The sequence below is a fragment of the Ranitomeya imitator genome, chromosome 10 (genome assembly GCF_032444005.1).
Source record: "Ranitomeya imitator isolate aRanImi1 chromosome 10, aRanImi1.pri, whole genome shotgun sequence".
NCBI classification, from domain to species: domain Eukaryota; kingdom Metazoa; phylum Chordata; class Amphibia; order Anura; family Dendrobatidae; genus Ranitomeya; species Ranitomeya imitator.
In genome coordinates this window covers 91,155,547-91,171,871 of record NC_091291.1, presented here as the reverse complement: position 1 = coordinate 91,171,871, position 16,325 = coordinate 91,155,547, and the positions used below count along the sequence as shown (strand labels likewise).

The following is a 16,325-nucleotide window of genomic DNA, read 5'->3' as shown; positions in this document are numbered from 1 at the left end:
CTATTTATTTAGCCATGATACTATGTAGAGCAGTGTTCCCCAACTCCGGTCCTCAAGAGCCACCAACAGGTCATGTTTTCAGTATTTCCTTAGTATTACACAGGTGATAATTGCATCATCTGCACAGGCAATAATTCAATCACCTGTGCAATACTAAGGAAATCCTGAAAACATGACCTGTTGGTGGCTCTCGAGGAGCGGAGTTGGGGAACACTGATGTAGAGGGATATTTATGGGGCCATCACACTATTTGGAGGGGGATATGTGGGGGGCTATTATAGTGTGTGGGAACACTAAGGGGCTTTAATTGGGGCAAAGTTACTTTGTAAGAGCTGCAAAATTGTAGTACATGCCCTTCTGTGCCCCTGCACAATATATATATATATATATATATATATATATATTTATATATATATATATATATATATATATATATATATATATATATATATATATATATATATATATATTTATGGGGGGAGGGAGAATAAGGTCTGCAGCTATGGGGCCCCATGATTTCCATGTTCTCCCCTGCACACAGGGTTTTGTATTGCTTTGTTTTCCAAGTTGTTTTTTTCCACATTTTTTGTGACATTGCAACCAAACGATATCTGTCCTCAATATGAAAGCTAAAGCAGTCATTGCATTGTTAGGACTGTTTAATGTGATACTTGGTGTATTTTAACTTCTCAGGTGGTTTGAAGTGAAAAGCGGATTACAGCAGAGCGGGAAGAGGAGAAGCCGTTGCCCTGACAGCAGCACCGATCCTACACTGCAGTGCGCTCCTCCCTCCAGCAGATGGCGGCGTAGCGACACACCGGAGGGACGGGCTGTCTATGTGGAGTCACAGTGGACGAGTTCGGAGCACGGTGGATGGGAAATGAGGATGATGAGGGCAGCTGGAGACGGATGAGCCCGGACTCTCGTGGGCTGGGACTCGGTGTATGTGTATATACAGCCGGCAGGTATACAGGGCTGCCCAGCTGGGGTGAGGGGGGATGAGGCCACCATGTTTGTTTATATTGTGTTAGGTCATCCACACATAGCTTCCAGTGATGTCACTACAACCCCCATCCTCTCCTGCTGCACCTTATAGGGGCCCATACCTATACATAGAGGTATGACCATATATATGTGCATCCCTGGCCTTTACACAGCTGCACCGCTGGGGGTTGTTGTCCTGCAGCTGATGATGACCCCTGACATGTCTGAGCACAAATTACTGAGACCCGCAATGTGATTGCTTCAAAATATCCACAACCCAAGTCCTAGAAAGTTGTGATTATTATTATTTATTGTTATAGCGCCATTTATTCCATGGCGCTTTACATGTGAGGAGGGGTATACATAATAAAAACAAGTACAATAGTCTTAAACAATACAAGTCATAACTGGTACAGGAGGAGATAGATGATACCTGACGCCCCATAGAGACGGAAGTATTATAGACAGTGCTGCCCTGTAGAGAGTGCCTCCCCATAGTCAGTGCTGCCCTGTAGAGAGTGCCGCCATGTAGAGAGTGCCGCCATGTAGAGAGTGCCTCCCCATAGTCAGTGCTGCCCTGTAGAGAGTGCCGCCCTGTAGAGTGCCTCCCCATAGTCAGTGCTGCCCTGTAGAGAGTGCCGCCCTGTAGAGTGCCTCCCCGTAGTCAGTGCCACCATATGGAGTGCCTCCCCGTAGTCAGTGCCGCCATATGGAGTGCCTCCCCGTAGTCAGTGCCGCCATATGGAGTGCCTCCCCGTAATCAGTGCCACCATATGGAGAGTGCCTCCCCGTAGTCAGTGCCGCCATATGGAGAGTGCCTCCCCGTAGTCAGTGCCGCCATATGGAGAGTGCCTCCCCATAGTGCTGCCCTGTAGAGAGTGCCTCCCCGTAGTCAGTGCCGCCATATGGAGAGTGCCACCCTGTAGTCAGTGCCGCCATATGGAGAGTGCCTCCCCATAGTGCTGCCCTGTAGAGAGTGCCTCCCCGTAGTCAGTGCCGCCATATGGAGAGTGCCTCCCCGTAGTCAGTGCTGCCCTGTAGAGAGGGCCTCCCCATAGTCAGTGCTGCCCTGTAGAGAGGGCCTCCCCATAGTCAGTGCTGCCCTGTAGAGAGGGCCTCCCCATAGTCAGTGCTGCCCTGTAGAGAGGGCCTCCCCATAGTCAGTGCTGCCCTGTAGAGAGTGCCGCCCTGTAGAGTGCCTCCCCATAGTCAGTGCTGCCCTGTAGAGAGTGCCGCCCTGTAGAATGCCTCCCCATAGTCAGTGCTGCCCTGTAGAGAGTGCCGCCCTGTAGAGTGCCTCCCCATAGTCAGTGCCGCCCTGTAGAGTGCCTCCCCGTAGTCAGTGCCACCATATGGAGTGCCTCCCCGTAGTCAGTGCCGCCATATGGAGAGTGCCTCCCCGTAGTCAGTGCCGCCATATGGAGAGTGCCTCCCCGTAGTCAGTGCCGCCATATGGAGAGTGCCTCCCCGTAGTCAGTGCCGCCATATGGAGAGTGCCTCCCCGTAGTCAGTGCCACCATATGGAGTGCCTCCCCGTAGTCAGTGCCGCCATATGGAGTGCCTCCCCGTAGTCAGTGCCACCATATGGAGTGCCTCCCCGTAATCAGTGCCACCATATGGAGAGTGCCTCCCCGTAGTCAGTGCCGCCATATGGAGAGTGCCTCCCCGTAGTCAGTGCCGCCATATGGAGAGTGCCTCCCCATAGTGCTGCCCTGTAGAGAGTGCCTCCCCGTAGTCAGTGCCGCCATATGGAGAGTGCCTCCCCGTAGTCAGTGCCGCCATATGGAGAGTGCCTCCCCGTAGTCAGTGCCGCCATATAGTGTGCCTCCCCATAGTCAGTGCCGCCATATGGAGAGTGCCTCCCCATAGTGCTGCCCTGTAGAGAGTGCCTCCCCGTAGTCAGTGCCGCCATATGGAGAGTGCCTCCCCGTAGTCAGTGCTGCCCTGTAGGGAGCGCCTTCCCATAGTCAGTGCCGCCCTGTAGAGAGGGCCTCCTCGTAGTCAGTGCCGCCCTGTAGAGAGGGCATCCCCATAGAAGGTGCCGCCTCGTGGAGAATGCCACCCCATAGAAGGTACCGCCCCGTGAAGAATGCTGCCCCGTGGAGAGTGCCTCCCCATAGAAGATGCCTCCCCATAAAAAGGTGCCGCCCCATGGAGAGTGCCTCCCCATATAAAGGTGCCGCCCCGTGGAGAGTGCCTCCCCATATAAAGGTGCCGCCCCGTGGAGAGTGCCTCCCCATAGAAGGTGCCGTTCCGTGGAGAATGCCGCCCCGTGGAGAGTGCCTCCTCAAAGAAGGTGCCGCCCCGTGGAGAGTGCCTCCCCATAGAAGATGCTGCCCCCTGGAGAATGCTGCCCCGTGGAGAGTGCCTCCCCAGAGAAGGTGCCGCCCCGTGGAAAGTGTCTTTCCATATATAGTGCAGCTCATTGCAAGTGACGCCCTACAGGGAGCGACAATTCTGTTGAGTCTTGGCAGCTTGAGACCTCATCTGTCCTGAGGGTCATGGATGTAGGGTAACATGGCCCCAGTGATGTTGGACAGTGCAGTAACCTCCATGTTCTTGAATGATGGGTCAGTTCACCACTGTTATACAAAAAGGAACCTATAGGTGCGATCCCCGTGTGTCAGACATTTATGAAACCCTCTAAGTCTTCTCATATAGGAGTCACATAGCGTTTCTCGGATGGTGTAGAAATGTGCCGTGACCAGCGTGGACCGGGGACATGTTGTTTTGTTATTTTTTACTGTCATGTTGGTGTCTGTCTTGTAATCTCCAGGTAAGATCCGCACCCAAAAGGAACGAAATGGTGCGATCATGTTCTGCTGCTAATTGTGTCAACCGCCAAACAGTGCAGACCAAGCGCAAAGGAATAACCTTCCACCGGTAAGTGATGTGGACCCCTGTACTCCTGGGGTAGGCGGGCTTCAGGGCAGCGCGGAGGGTTGAATTTGATGATAGGACTTGGGCCCCTCAATCACTCAGGGTTCCTGTGAGTAACAATGGAATCACACATGTGAAGCCATAAAATACTTTTCAAAACAAGGGTAATTTGATAAAACTTTTTCCTCTAAATACTTTAATATCTGAAAAAATAGTGACTATTCTAAACAAAAAGGCTGGATTCATGTATGAAATGGCTCGGTGAACTAAGGGTATAAGAGTTCATGATAAAATACACAATGGCAAATGTAAAAACGGCGCAGGGGGCGGGAAGTTGAATTGGTCAGTCATTGATAGGGTTATGAGTTGATAGGCATTGTTCACTTTAACACATTGGTACGGCAATGAGTTTGTAGATTATTGTTCACTTTGACGCATTGGTCCAGGGCATTGTTCACTTTGATGCATTGGTCCAGGGCATTGTTCACTTTGAGGCATTGGTCCAGGGCATTGTTTACTTCACATTGGTAGTGCATTGTTTACTTTCACACATTGGTAGGGCATTATGTGGAATGAAGTGGTAGTTCCAGCTCCTTAAAATTCAAAGTCTTTATTTTCCAAGTTAAAACTTCATAATCATCAAAGAATCCTTGTACATCATGGATGCATAGGCAGCGAAAAAGAAAGGTATAAGCAACGCGTTTCGATCAACTAAGATCTTTATCACAGCTGTAATTGTTTACTTTCACACATTGGTAGGGCATTGTTTACTTTCACACATTGGAAGGGCATTTTATCCTTTCACACATTGGTAGGGCATTGTTTACTTTCACACATTGGAAGAGCATTTTATACTTTCACACACTGGTAGGGCATTGTTTACTTTCACGTATTGGTAGGGCATTGTTTACTTTCACACATCGGTAGGACATTGTTTACTTTCACGCATTGGTAGGACATTGTTTACTGTCACGCATTGGTAGGGCATTGTTTACTGTCATGCATTGGTAGGGCATTGTTTACTTTCACGCATCGGTAGGGCATTGTTTACTTTCACGCATCGGTAGGGCATTGTTTACTTTCACGCATCGGTAGGGCATTGTTTACTTTCACGCATTGGTAGGGCATTGTTTACTGTCACGCATTGGTAGGGCATTGTTTACTGTCACGCATTGGTAGGGCATTGTTTACTTTCACGCATTGGTAGGGCATTGTTTACTTTCACGCATCGGTAGGACATTGTTTACTTTCACGCATCGGTAGGACATTGTTTACTTTCACGCATCGGTAGGACATTGTTTACTTTCACGCATCGGTAGGACATTGTTTACTTTCACGCATCGGTAGGACATTGTTTACTTTCACGCATCGGTAGGGCATTGTTTACTTTCACGCATCGGTAGGGCATTGTTTACTTTCACACATTGGTAGGGCATTGTTTACTTTCACGCATTGGTAGGGCATTGTTTACTTTCACGCATTGGTAGGGCATTGAGTTAGTCAGGCATAGTTTAACACATATGACTAATTTAATTAAACAGTACAAATACTGTACTAACTCCTTGCTTATGAGAAAATTTCATGACATTATGGTTTAAATGTGGGAAAATAAAAAAAAAATAAATAAATGGGTGTCAGATCTTGCAATACCTGTGTTCCTTTCACCAAAAACACTTCAGAAACTGATAGCAGTGTTTTGTTTTTGCACTCATGCGTTGCTTTCTGCGGGTGAAAAAATGTTGCAAAAACACTGAGAGACTTGACATGCTTCTGTTCTCAAAAGCATAGCAGTTTTCCAGTTCAATCAGGAAAATAAAACAAGTGTGTGCGTGAGATTTCTGTAAAAAGCCGCTTTTAATTTGCATAATAAAGCAACAAAAACCCACCATGTGAACGTAGCCTTAGGCTCCTTTCACACTAGCGTCGGAATCTCCCCGTCGCAATGCGTCGGGGAGAGATTCCGACGCTAGCGTTTGCTGCATTGCGCAAATGGTGCAGCGGATGCATTTTTCCGGCGCATTCGCTACCCTATTGTAAGGTGCGGGGAGGTGGGGGCGGAGTTCCGGCCGCGCATGCCCGGTCGGAAAAAGCGGTCCGTCAGGAGAAAAAAAATGTTTCATGTAGCGTTTTTTTCTCCCGGCGGTCTGCAAAAGCACAACGCATCCGTCACTCGACGGATGCGACGTGTGGCAATCCGTCGCAAATGCGTCGTCAATGCAAGTCTATGGGGAAAAAACGCATCCTGCAAGCACTTTTGCAGGATGCGTTTTTTCTGCAAAACGACGCATTGTGACGGATTGCAGAAAACGATAGTGTGAAAGTAGCCTTAGGGTGGCTTTTGTAAAGGTTTATGTGGTCTTTTAAGCCATATTCACAAGTGGATCCAGAGGAATAAGGATTATGAAGAAGTCACTTGTCCCCACTGGATCTATGTGCAATAAGCCTCTGCATGTGAACACACTTTCTGGATAGATCCAACATTGATGTCTTCCTACCGGACTGCTAGTGATTGTGTGACCACCAGGACCCTTAGGGGCGGTTGGGGATAACAGGTTCCTAGGAAAGCTCGGTTGTCTTTGCTGTCTGATGTGCCTTCACTTTCTTGCAAAATATTTTGTGACCATCTTTTTTTCCAAACCAGTTTTCCAAAAGAAGAATCTCGGAGGACACTGTGGGTGACTGCGGTGTCTCACTCCCACACGGCTGTCGGCAGTGACTGGACCCCGTCAGTTCACAGTTGCTTGTGTTCTCAGCACTTCCATGATAAACAGTTCGATCGAACTGGACAGACCGTGCGACTCAGGGACTCTGCGGTCCCCGTAATCTTCTCAACTCTCGACTTCTCAAAGGTGAGACTTGTTTAATTAAATATTTAATTTAGTATTTTATATCTCTTCAGGTCTCTCCTGGCTCCACGTGCTTTTTATTTGCCTAATCATATTTTTAATAGGACAGCTACAGCTGGAAAACACCAGACTGCTGCACAACTCTTAGGGTAGACAGTAGAAATAGCTAGAAGAGCATAACCCAATTGAATAAAACATAACTTTTACTAATAATATTAAAAGGTGGACAAAACAATACAAAATAAATAAATAAGTGCTCACGCCGCAAACTGTGCTCAGATAAAAAATGGTTAGATCTCACCAATCATGGATGAAGGGTCCCCATATAAATGGTAGAGATCCCTCTGGGGTTCCAGTAGTTGTGGGATACAGAAATGGGGAGGGGGCAGGGAACCTGTTTCCTTAACCCCTGTCGTGCCCCAGTAATAGCTCCTGTCCTTACAAGGACAGGCCCAAATCAGTCCCACTACGGACACCCTCCAAAAAGTGTTAGATGTAGTAGTAGATAGTAGTAGATAGCGTCTCCCAACCTGTGTGCTGTCTGCCGGCAAGAGAAAAGTGAGTCAGACTCACTTTTCTCTTGCCGGCAGACAGCACACAGGTCTGCCTGTATTTGCCTGAATACCATCTGTAAGCCATACAGCCACTGCGTATAGGCTACTCTCATTTGGACTTTGAATTGTCTTTTACGGACTTGTTAGCTGTACTTGGGCCGGTTGGCCATGAAATACTCCCCTGATGAATCTTCGTGATTGAAGAAGAAACGCGTTGGGAGACGCTATCTGCTACTACATCTAACACTTTTTGGAGGGTGTCCGTATTCTATAATCATATTTCATATTTTTACCTTTTTGGTTTTTTTCCCCCTGTGTGGTTCAAATAAGGCTGCCGTCACACGCTCAGTATTTGGTCAGTATTTTACATCAGTATTTGTAAGCCAACACCAGGAGTGGGTGATAAATGCAGAAGTGGTGCATATGTTTCTATTATACTTTTCCTCTAATTGTTCCACTCCTGGTTTTGGCTTACAAATACTGAGGTAAAATACTGACCGAATACTGCTAGTGTGACGGCTACCTAAGAGGTAGATGATGCCATTGGGGGGGATCTCCTTCCATTCTGCTTAGCGCAAGCCCAATAAAAGAATCCAATAAACATAGACTATTGGTCACTGCTTTGTATGTTTTTGTAAAAACCTGATAACATATTTCTTACTGTTTCCAAAATCTCTCTGTTTTGGGGTCTAGATGCCGCGTCACTGCTCTGCCCTCGGATGCACCACTCGAGATTCTCAATTGACAAGAGACAACAACATCTCTTTCCACAGGTCTGCGCTAACTACTTATTTTATGCTAACGAAAAACCTCTTTAGGGGCGCACTGGGATTAAGAAGGAATCAAGCAAAGCATCTTAAAGGGGTTCACTGATGTTTTTATTTTCCTATCCTGTGGGAGACCATGGGAAATCAACTACTATTGTGTGACAAAATGTGCATGTGTCACATACGGGTTCACCTTTTAAATTTCACCCTCTATGGTTAACACCTTCCCGACATTTGCAGTACATATACGTCATGGAAGGGAAGGACTTCCTGACTAATGAAGTGTATATATACGTCATAGTGATCGCCCACACACAGGAGTTGTGCACGGGCGATCGCCACTGGGTGTTCAGCAAACATCACAGCTGATACCCGGCTCTCACTGCCAGGAGCTCATGCGCCGTCTCTGGCAGCCATTTTTCCGTCGTGAAAAGAATGGGAAGTGCCACTTTCTACGTTTTGTGAACGACTACACCGCCAAACACCCCCCTCCTCCCAGCCCGGTGCCCACAGCATTGCCCCACTCCTGTCGCCACTAGCTTCCTGCAGCAGTGAACCTTCCTCCTGGGACCTGGGCTATAAGATGCATCACCATTTAAATGTTTTTTATCCTAATTTCCTCCCCATCTTATAGTCTGCAAAATACTGTGAATGTGGTATTGCTGTAATCACACTGACCCGAAGAATAAAGCTGCCTTATCAATTTTACTATACCCAGAATGGCATAAAAAATTAATAAAACCAATTCTTCACTTCCTGTTGATTTGTTCATTCTGCCTCCCAAAGATTTCAGTAAGTCTTGGCTCACATTTAACCTGTGCTCTACAGTTGAGCACGTACACCGCGGTTTCCATGTAAATCTCTGACATATGTGATTCAGACGGAACCCCCGGTGGAAGATTTCCTATAATGAGGAGGATGGAGGCACTGTGGATGCCGTATGGCCGCTTATGATCTGGCGGTTTCTCTCTTTTTAGGCGTGCATAAAAGGGCGGTACGCCACATTTTGTGCGACTCTGAAAAAGGAACAACACTGATCAGAGGCCAGACTGTTGTGAATGCTGTGGCAGAGCTCCCTCCTGTGGTCACAAGTGGTACTTCGGCTGATTCTCTCTGTGAGCTTCCGTTGGTGGAGGAAAGTGGTACTGCGGCTTCTGAGTTTCCTTCCTCAGGTGATGTGGTGAAGTCGTTAGGTGCTGCTCTATTTAACTCCACCTAGTGCTTTGATCCTGGCCTCCAGTCAATGTTCTAGTATTGGACCTGTTTCCTCCTGGATCGTTCCTGTGGCCTGCTGCTCTGCATAGCTAAGTTCCGCTTTGTTTGCTGTTTTTTCTGTCCAGCTTGTCTATTTGTTTTTTCCTGCTTGCTGGAAGCTCTGGGACGCAGAGGGTGTACCTCCGTGCCGTTAGTTCGGTACGGAGGGTCTTTTTGCCCCCTTTGCATGGTTTTTGTAGGGTTTTGTGTTGACAGCAAAGTTACCTTTCCTATCCTCGCTCTGTTCAGAAAGTCGGGCCTCACTTTGCTAAATCTATTTCATCTCTACGTTTGTCTTTTCATCTTAACTCACAGTCATTGTATGTGGGGGCTGCCTTTTCCTTTGGGGTATTTCTCTGAGGCAAGGTAGGCTTATTTTCTATCTTCAGGTTAGCTAGTTTCTCAGGCTGTGCCGAGTTGCATAGGGAGCGTTAGGCGCAATCCACGGCTGCCTTTAGTGTGGTTGGAGAGGATTAGGGATTGCGGTCAGCAGAGTTCCCACGTCTCAGAGCTCGTTCTATGTTTTTGGGTTATTGTCAGGTCACTGTATGTGTTCTGACCTCTATGTCCATTGTGGTACTGAATTACCTTTCACAACACCAGACTCTGCTGCCTAATTATAGTGAATGGATCCTTTGGGGTTTCGTCTGAATCGCGTCACTCAGAGATTTAGATGGAAACCCCAAAGTAAGTGCTCAGCGTAGAGAGCCGGATAAATGTGATCCCCAGCGTTATGTAAAATGTTCCAAATAAAAGCTTCAACTCTGCAAAAAAAGCAAGTCCCCACTCAGGTCCGTCATCTGTTAACGGAAGTATAAGGGGTTTCCATGTTACTGATAGTACAATGGTACTGGAAAAGCTCTATGGCTCCTCACTTCCCAAAAGAAATCCATCAAATTCTGCGCTCCCAAATCCAAATGCCCCCCTCCCTTCTGAGCCTCAGTGTGCCTAATCCACATATAGCGTCTACATGTTTGGCATTTCTGTAGGGATGAGAGCCCGCCTAATTTATAGGTGCGTAAACTTGACCTAGGCATAATGTAGCGGCACTATAAGGTACTGGTCACTACAGTGGCAGATTTGCCATTTTCACTTTGCAACATCCACTACTCCTTGTTTCTGGAAAATATCCATGGAGTCAAATCATCACTACACCTGTAGATAAATTCCCAAAGGGGTATAATTTACAAAATGGGGTCACTTGAGGGGGGATTCTGCTCTTCTAGCACTTAAGGGCTCTGTATATGGAGTCTGCAAATTATTCTAGGAAAATCTGTGCTCCTTTAGGCAAATAGCGCTCCGTCCCTCCCGAGTTTCGCTGTTTGGCTAAGCGATAATGTAGCCACATATGGGGTACTTCTACTTTCAGCTGAAATTGTGTGACTTATTTTTTTGCCATTTTTACACATTACCCCAAATGTGTTATGTCGTCCCCTCTCGATTCCAGACATTTTTGCGTTCAAAAAATCGAACAGTGTTCCTTCTCTTCTGAGTCCTGCCAATCGCCCAAACAGTAGTTTTCCCCCACATATGGGTATCTGCGTACTCAGGAGAAATTGCACAACAAATTTTGAGGTCGATTTCCTCCTGTAACACTTGTAGCTAAAGTTAAATTTTTGTGGAAAAAAAAGTAAAATGTTCATTTTTTATTTATTTTTTTTTTCCTTCCACATAGCATTAATTCCTGTGAGGTCCCTGAAAGGTTAATAAACTTCTTGAATATGGTTTTGCACAGTTTGAGGGGTGTAGTTTTTAGAATCGTGTCACTTTTGTGTATTTTCTGTCTTATAAGACCCATCAAAGTCACTTCAAATGTAACGTGGTCCCTAGAAAAAATTGTTTTGTAAATTTTGTTGGAAAAGGGAGAAATCGCTGATCAACTTTTAACCCTTCTAACTTCCTAACAAAAAAAATCATGTTTCAAAAATGATGCAGATGTAAAGTAGACATGTGGGAAATGTTATTTATTAACTACTTTGTGTGACATAACTGTCTGATTTAAGGACATAAAAATAGCAAAATGTTCTCCAAATTTCTGATATTTTTACGAATAAATGCAAGTCATAGCAAAGACTTTTTACCACTATCATGAAGTACAATATGAAAAAATAATGGCGATAAGAGGATAAATTATCCAGCTGAAGGCGGAGGAGGTTCACACTTTGTGAGACTTTATTAGACAACTGAAGCGATAAATCGTTCTTTAAAAAGTCTTTGCATAGCAAACACCTGGCACACCAGTAGGGAGGATCAACACGTTTCAACTATAAAGTCTTACTCATGATCTAATGAATAAGACTTCATAGTGTAATGCTGTAGATAAGCCCCCGATGTAACCTGCAAGATAAAAAAAAAAACAGGTTATATTATACTCACCCAGGGGTGGTCCCGGTTCGGGTCCGATGGGCGTCGCGGTCCGGTCCGGTGCCTCCCATGTTCATACAATGATGTCCTCTTCTTGTCTTCATGCTGCGGCTCCGGCGCATGTGTACTGATTTGACCTGTTGAGGGCAGAGCAAAGTACTGCAGTGCGCAGGCGCAAGGAAAGGACAGAGAGGCCCAGCACCTGCGCACTGCAGTACTTTGCTCTGCCCTCAACAGGGCAGATAAAGTACACCTGCACCAGAGCCGCGGCAGGAAGAAAAGAGGACGTTATCGTAAGAAAATGGGCGTTGCGGTGCTGGTCTGGGGCCTCCTATCAGACCCGAACCGGGACCGCCCCTGGGTGAGTATAATCTAACCTCTTTCTCATCTTTCAGGATACATTGGGGGCTTATCTACAGCGTTCCAGAATGCTGTAGATAAGCCCCTGATGCCGGTGGCCACAGCTTATAGGCGGATTTTGGGGTGACAGATTCCCTTTGACGTTTTTCCTAGTGACAGGTTCCCTTTAAATGGGGGGGAAATGCACACTACGTTTCCACAGTATAAAGCACGTTTTATTTTTTATGCTGCATTTTTTACTATATGTGGATGGGGTAACCCATTGCACATGTACTGTACTTTGTTGTGGACTTGCTGTAGAAAATCTGCAACGCAAAATCCATTGTCTGAACTCTCTCCTAGCCAAAAGTACTTCTCTTCTATTGTTGTTGTGGAAGGAATGCCAAGAAATCCCCATAAACCTCTGTTTGAAGGGTTGTGCGCACAAATGCCATGGCTTCCTTTTCCTAAGAAAACGGCCATGCCTGCTTGACTCAATTTTATTCAATGGTACTGAGCTATAAAGCAAGACAACAACCCGTGGGTAGGGGAGGAGGCTTTTCCGATACAAGAAAGCCATGATTTTTCAACCCTAGAAAACCCCTTTAACATTACCATGTATCATATATGTTTAATATCTGAATGTTTTTCTTTACTGAAAGGCTTCCAAAGAAGGACGACCCTAGAAGGAGCCTTTGGATTGCAAACTGCAGGAGAACAGACCCCAGCGGCAATGGGCTTTGGGACCCTTCCTCTGACTATGTTTACTTCTGCTCCAAGCACTTTGAGAAGAGCTGTTTTGAAGCTGTTGGCATTAGGTAGACTTATACTTATTCCCTTACATACGTTATGGAAGATATGTAACCCTTTCCACTCTGTGATACACTATTATTTCATGCACGGGCTCTTGAAGACCTAGGTGTCAGTCAAAACATCTCATATCCTGCTGAAACCGCGGGCACCGATACTGGCCGTTTAACCCGCTAGATGCCGCAGTCATATTATATGTAAAAAACACTGCAATAGTCCTTTCTCACTTCTTAAACCTTTTATTATTGGGGAAAAAAATTATATATCCTCAAAATACGGCTCAGAAGTTTTGCTCCAGTTCATACAATGGTTTTCTTTCCTTTTGTTGGCATGTGCACATCGTGGATTCAGACTGAAGGCAGGAAAACCATGAATTATACATATGGAAACAAGGGGTAAAGAAACAAATGTGAAACAAACCAAAATACGTTCTAAACCTTTTTTTTTTTTTTTTTTTTTTTTTAACATTACCTCCCTTTTAGTCTGATGATAGCTTTACACTCCCTTGGTATTCTCTCAAGAAGCTTCATCAGGTGTCACCTAGAATTGCTTTCAATGAACAGATTTGCCTCTCAGTGTTCTTTTGTGGAATCACCGGCCGTTAAAAAGTGTTAGCGGTCATCAGATGTGTTTTGCTGAGGCAGTGTTCTAATCCAGAAAAGTTCAATAACCACTCAACTAAGCAAAGATAAACAGTCCATCATTACTTTAAGGGTACGTGCCCACAATCTGGAATGGCAGCATTTTGGACGCAACTCACCTTCTCCATGTTCTAGGTTACAAGAACAGTGGATGAGATTTATAGAAGTCCCATGCCCTCTGTCCTTCTAATTTAACGCTGTGTAAACTCACCCGCAGTGCGGGTCTACAATCCGCAGCATGTAGTGATGAGCGAGTATGCTTGTTGCTTGGGTTTTCCCGGGACAAGGGGCTCCTTCCCTGTCCCTAACACTAGGGGGCGCTCTAGCTCGCCCTGTTTCCCGGATTACTTCTGAAGGTGAAGATGCAGGGGCCACGTACCTTGCCTTATCTCCTGGATCCGCCCTCTTTCTTAATAGCATTTCAGATGGCATCTCAAGATGAACTGGACAGAAGAGACCATGAGAAGCAGACTCTTGTGGTCAAATTGCTGCAAAAACCCACTCCTAAAGACTGCAAACCAGAAGAGGAGACTTGTTTGGTCTAAGCAACACAAGGACTGGGAATTGGATAGGTGGAAATCTGTGCTGTAGTCTCATGAGTCAATATTTTAGATTTTTTTGGTGTCTACCAACATGTTTTTGTGTGCCGCAGAAAAGGTGAGTGGATGGTTTCTACATGTGTGGTGCTCCTCATGAAGCATGGAGGGGGAGGTGGGATGGTGTGGGGGAGCTTTCTGGTGACACTTTGTGATTTATTCTAAGTCAAGACACACACAGCATGACTACCACAGCGTTATGTAATGACATGCCATCCCATCTAATGTTTGACACACATTCTGGTTTGTTTCACTTGTGTTTCCTCACTCCTTGTTTCCATATATGTTCCTTTGTAATTTTGCTGCCTTAATTTTGAATCTACAATGTGCACCTTCCAATAAGACCAAGGAAAACCATTGTATGAACAGGTGTCTCCAAATTTTTGACCAATATTGTACCTATTTGGTGACGCTGCATCTTTAAAGCTCCAAGCTATAAAAATAGCATGTAACGTTCTTGCCTGGTGAACACTATAAAAAAAAGTGCTGCTTTCTGGTCAACTTTCCTCAAAAATTGGTAATGAAAAGTGATTAAAGAGTTACGTGAGCATAAAAATTATACCAAGATTTATACAAAAGTCATACAATTATGCATTTTGTCACTCAAGAAACAAGCCGTTACACATGTCTAGGGCTTCCTCCTGGAATTTCAGGTCCCCATACTGGCAAAATTTTAGGGCCCCCTTGGCACTCCGTCCAGGCTTCATCCCTAGAACCTTCCACAGTCCCACTGCCCATTCTAGGAAAAACTCGACTTCTGAACCACGTCTTCACCAATCACACATTAACAGTTCCCATCGAACACCATATCACATACATAGTTAGAAGCTTTTGTTTTGGCCAAAATATTTTTTTAAGCCGCCTCCAGGACAAGGTATTAACTTTTGGCTGGGCCCTATTCTACGTTAACCTATTAAACATTTTTTTTAAATATCCGATACTCTTTTCAGGTAAATATTTATTTTTCTTTACTGGAATGTGTCACATACATTTTTTTAAAAAAATGACCAATAATACCACATACAAGGGACAAATACCATCACACCATGACCGGATCACATATTACCACAACATAGTGTAAAAAATAATACACATACAATGGACAAATACCGTCACATCATGACCAGACCACATATTACCACCACAGGGACTGAATACTATACTATAATACTGATCGTTAATTATAAAACAATACTAATATTACCATAAGTGATAAGGAACTCTACATAATATGCAGTGTATATTGTCAGTGTACAAGTAATACAGGGATCACTGGTGACATTGACACTACATACAGAGCTCCTGTGTACAGTGTACAGGTAATACAATGATCACCAGTGACATTATAAATATGAGCTCTGTTTATAATGTCAGTGTACAGGTAATACAGTGATCACCAGTGACATTATACACAGGAGCTCTGTATATAATTTCATTGTATAGGTATCGCCAGTGCCATTATAAACAGGAGCTCTGTTTATAGTGTCAATGTACAGGTAATACAATGATCACCAGTGACATTATAAACAGGAGCTCTGTATATAATGTCAGTGTAAGGTAATACAGTGACCACCAGTGACATTATACACAGGAGCTCTGTATATAGTGTCACTGTACAGGTAATACAGTGATCACCAGTGCCATTATAAACGAGCTCTGTATATATTGTCAGTGTACAGGTAATACAATGATCACCAGTGACATTATCAACAGGAGCTCTGTATATAATGTCAGTGTAAGGTAATACAGTGACCACCAGTGACATTCACAGGAGCTCATTATATAGTGTATAGTGTACAGATAATACAGTGATCACCAGTGACATTATACACAGGAGCTCTGTATATAATGTCAATGTACAGGTATCACCAGTGACATTATACACAGGAGCTCTGTATATAGTGTCACTGTACAGGTAATACAGTGATCACCAGTGCCATTATAAACGAGCTCTGTATATATTGTCAGTGTACAGGTAATACAATGATCACCAGTGACATTATCAACAGGAGCTCTGTATATAATGTCAGTGTAAGGTAATACAGTGACCACCAGTGACATTCACAGGAGCTCATTATATAGTGTATAGTGTACAGATAATACAGTGATCACCAGTGACATTATACACAGGAGCTCTGTATATAATGTCAATGTACAGGTATCACCAGTGACATTATACATAGGAGCTTTGTATATAGTGTCAGTGTACAGGTTATACAGTGATCACTGTTAACATACACAGGAGTTCTGTATATAGTGTTAGTGTCGGTGCACATGATCAGTAATTTCT

The 16,325-nt window shown here is 44.9% G+C and overlaps 1 protein-coding gene across 2 annotated transcripts in view; it reads left to right on the top strand.

The window, feature by feature from the left end:
* Window positions 1–811: 811 nt before the first annotated feature.
* Window positions 812–16,325, top strand: part of THAP7 (THAP domain containing 7) — a 42,043-nt gene continuing 26,529 nt past the window's right edge. The window contains exons 1-5 of one of the 2 annotated variants that reach the window (XM_069742563.1): window positions 812–965; window positions 3,761–3,867; window positions 6,506–6,713; window positions 7,958–8,037; window positions 12,651–12,806. In XM_069742563.1, the coding sequence (XP_069598664.1) occupies window positions 945–965; window positions 3,761–3,867; window positions 6,506–6,713; window positions 7,958–8,037; window positions 12,651–12,806 (572 nt within the window). In that variant the 5' untranslated portion in view covers window positions 812–944. Of the gene's footprint in view, window positions 989–3,760; window positions 3,868–6,505; window positions 6,714–7,957; window positions 8,038–12,650; window positions 12,807–16,325 lie in introns of both variants that reach the window. The other variant, XM_069742564.1, reaches the window with a different exon arrangement.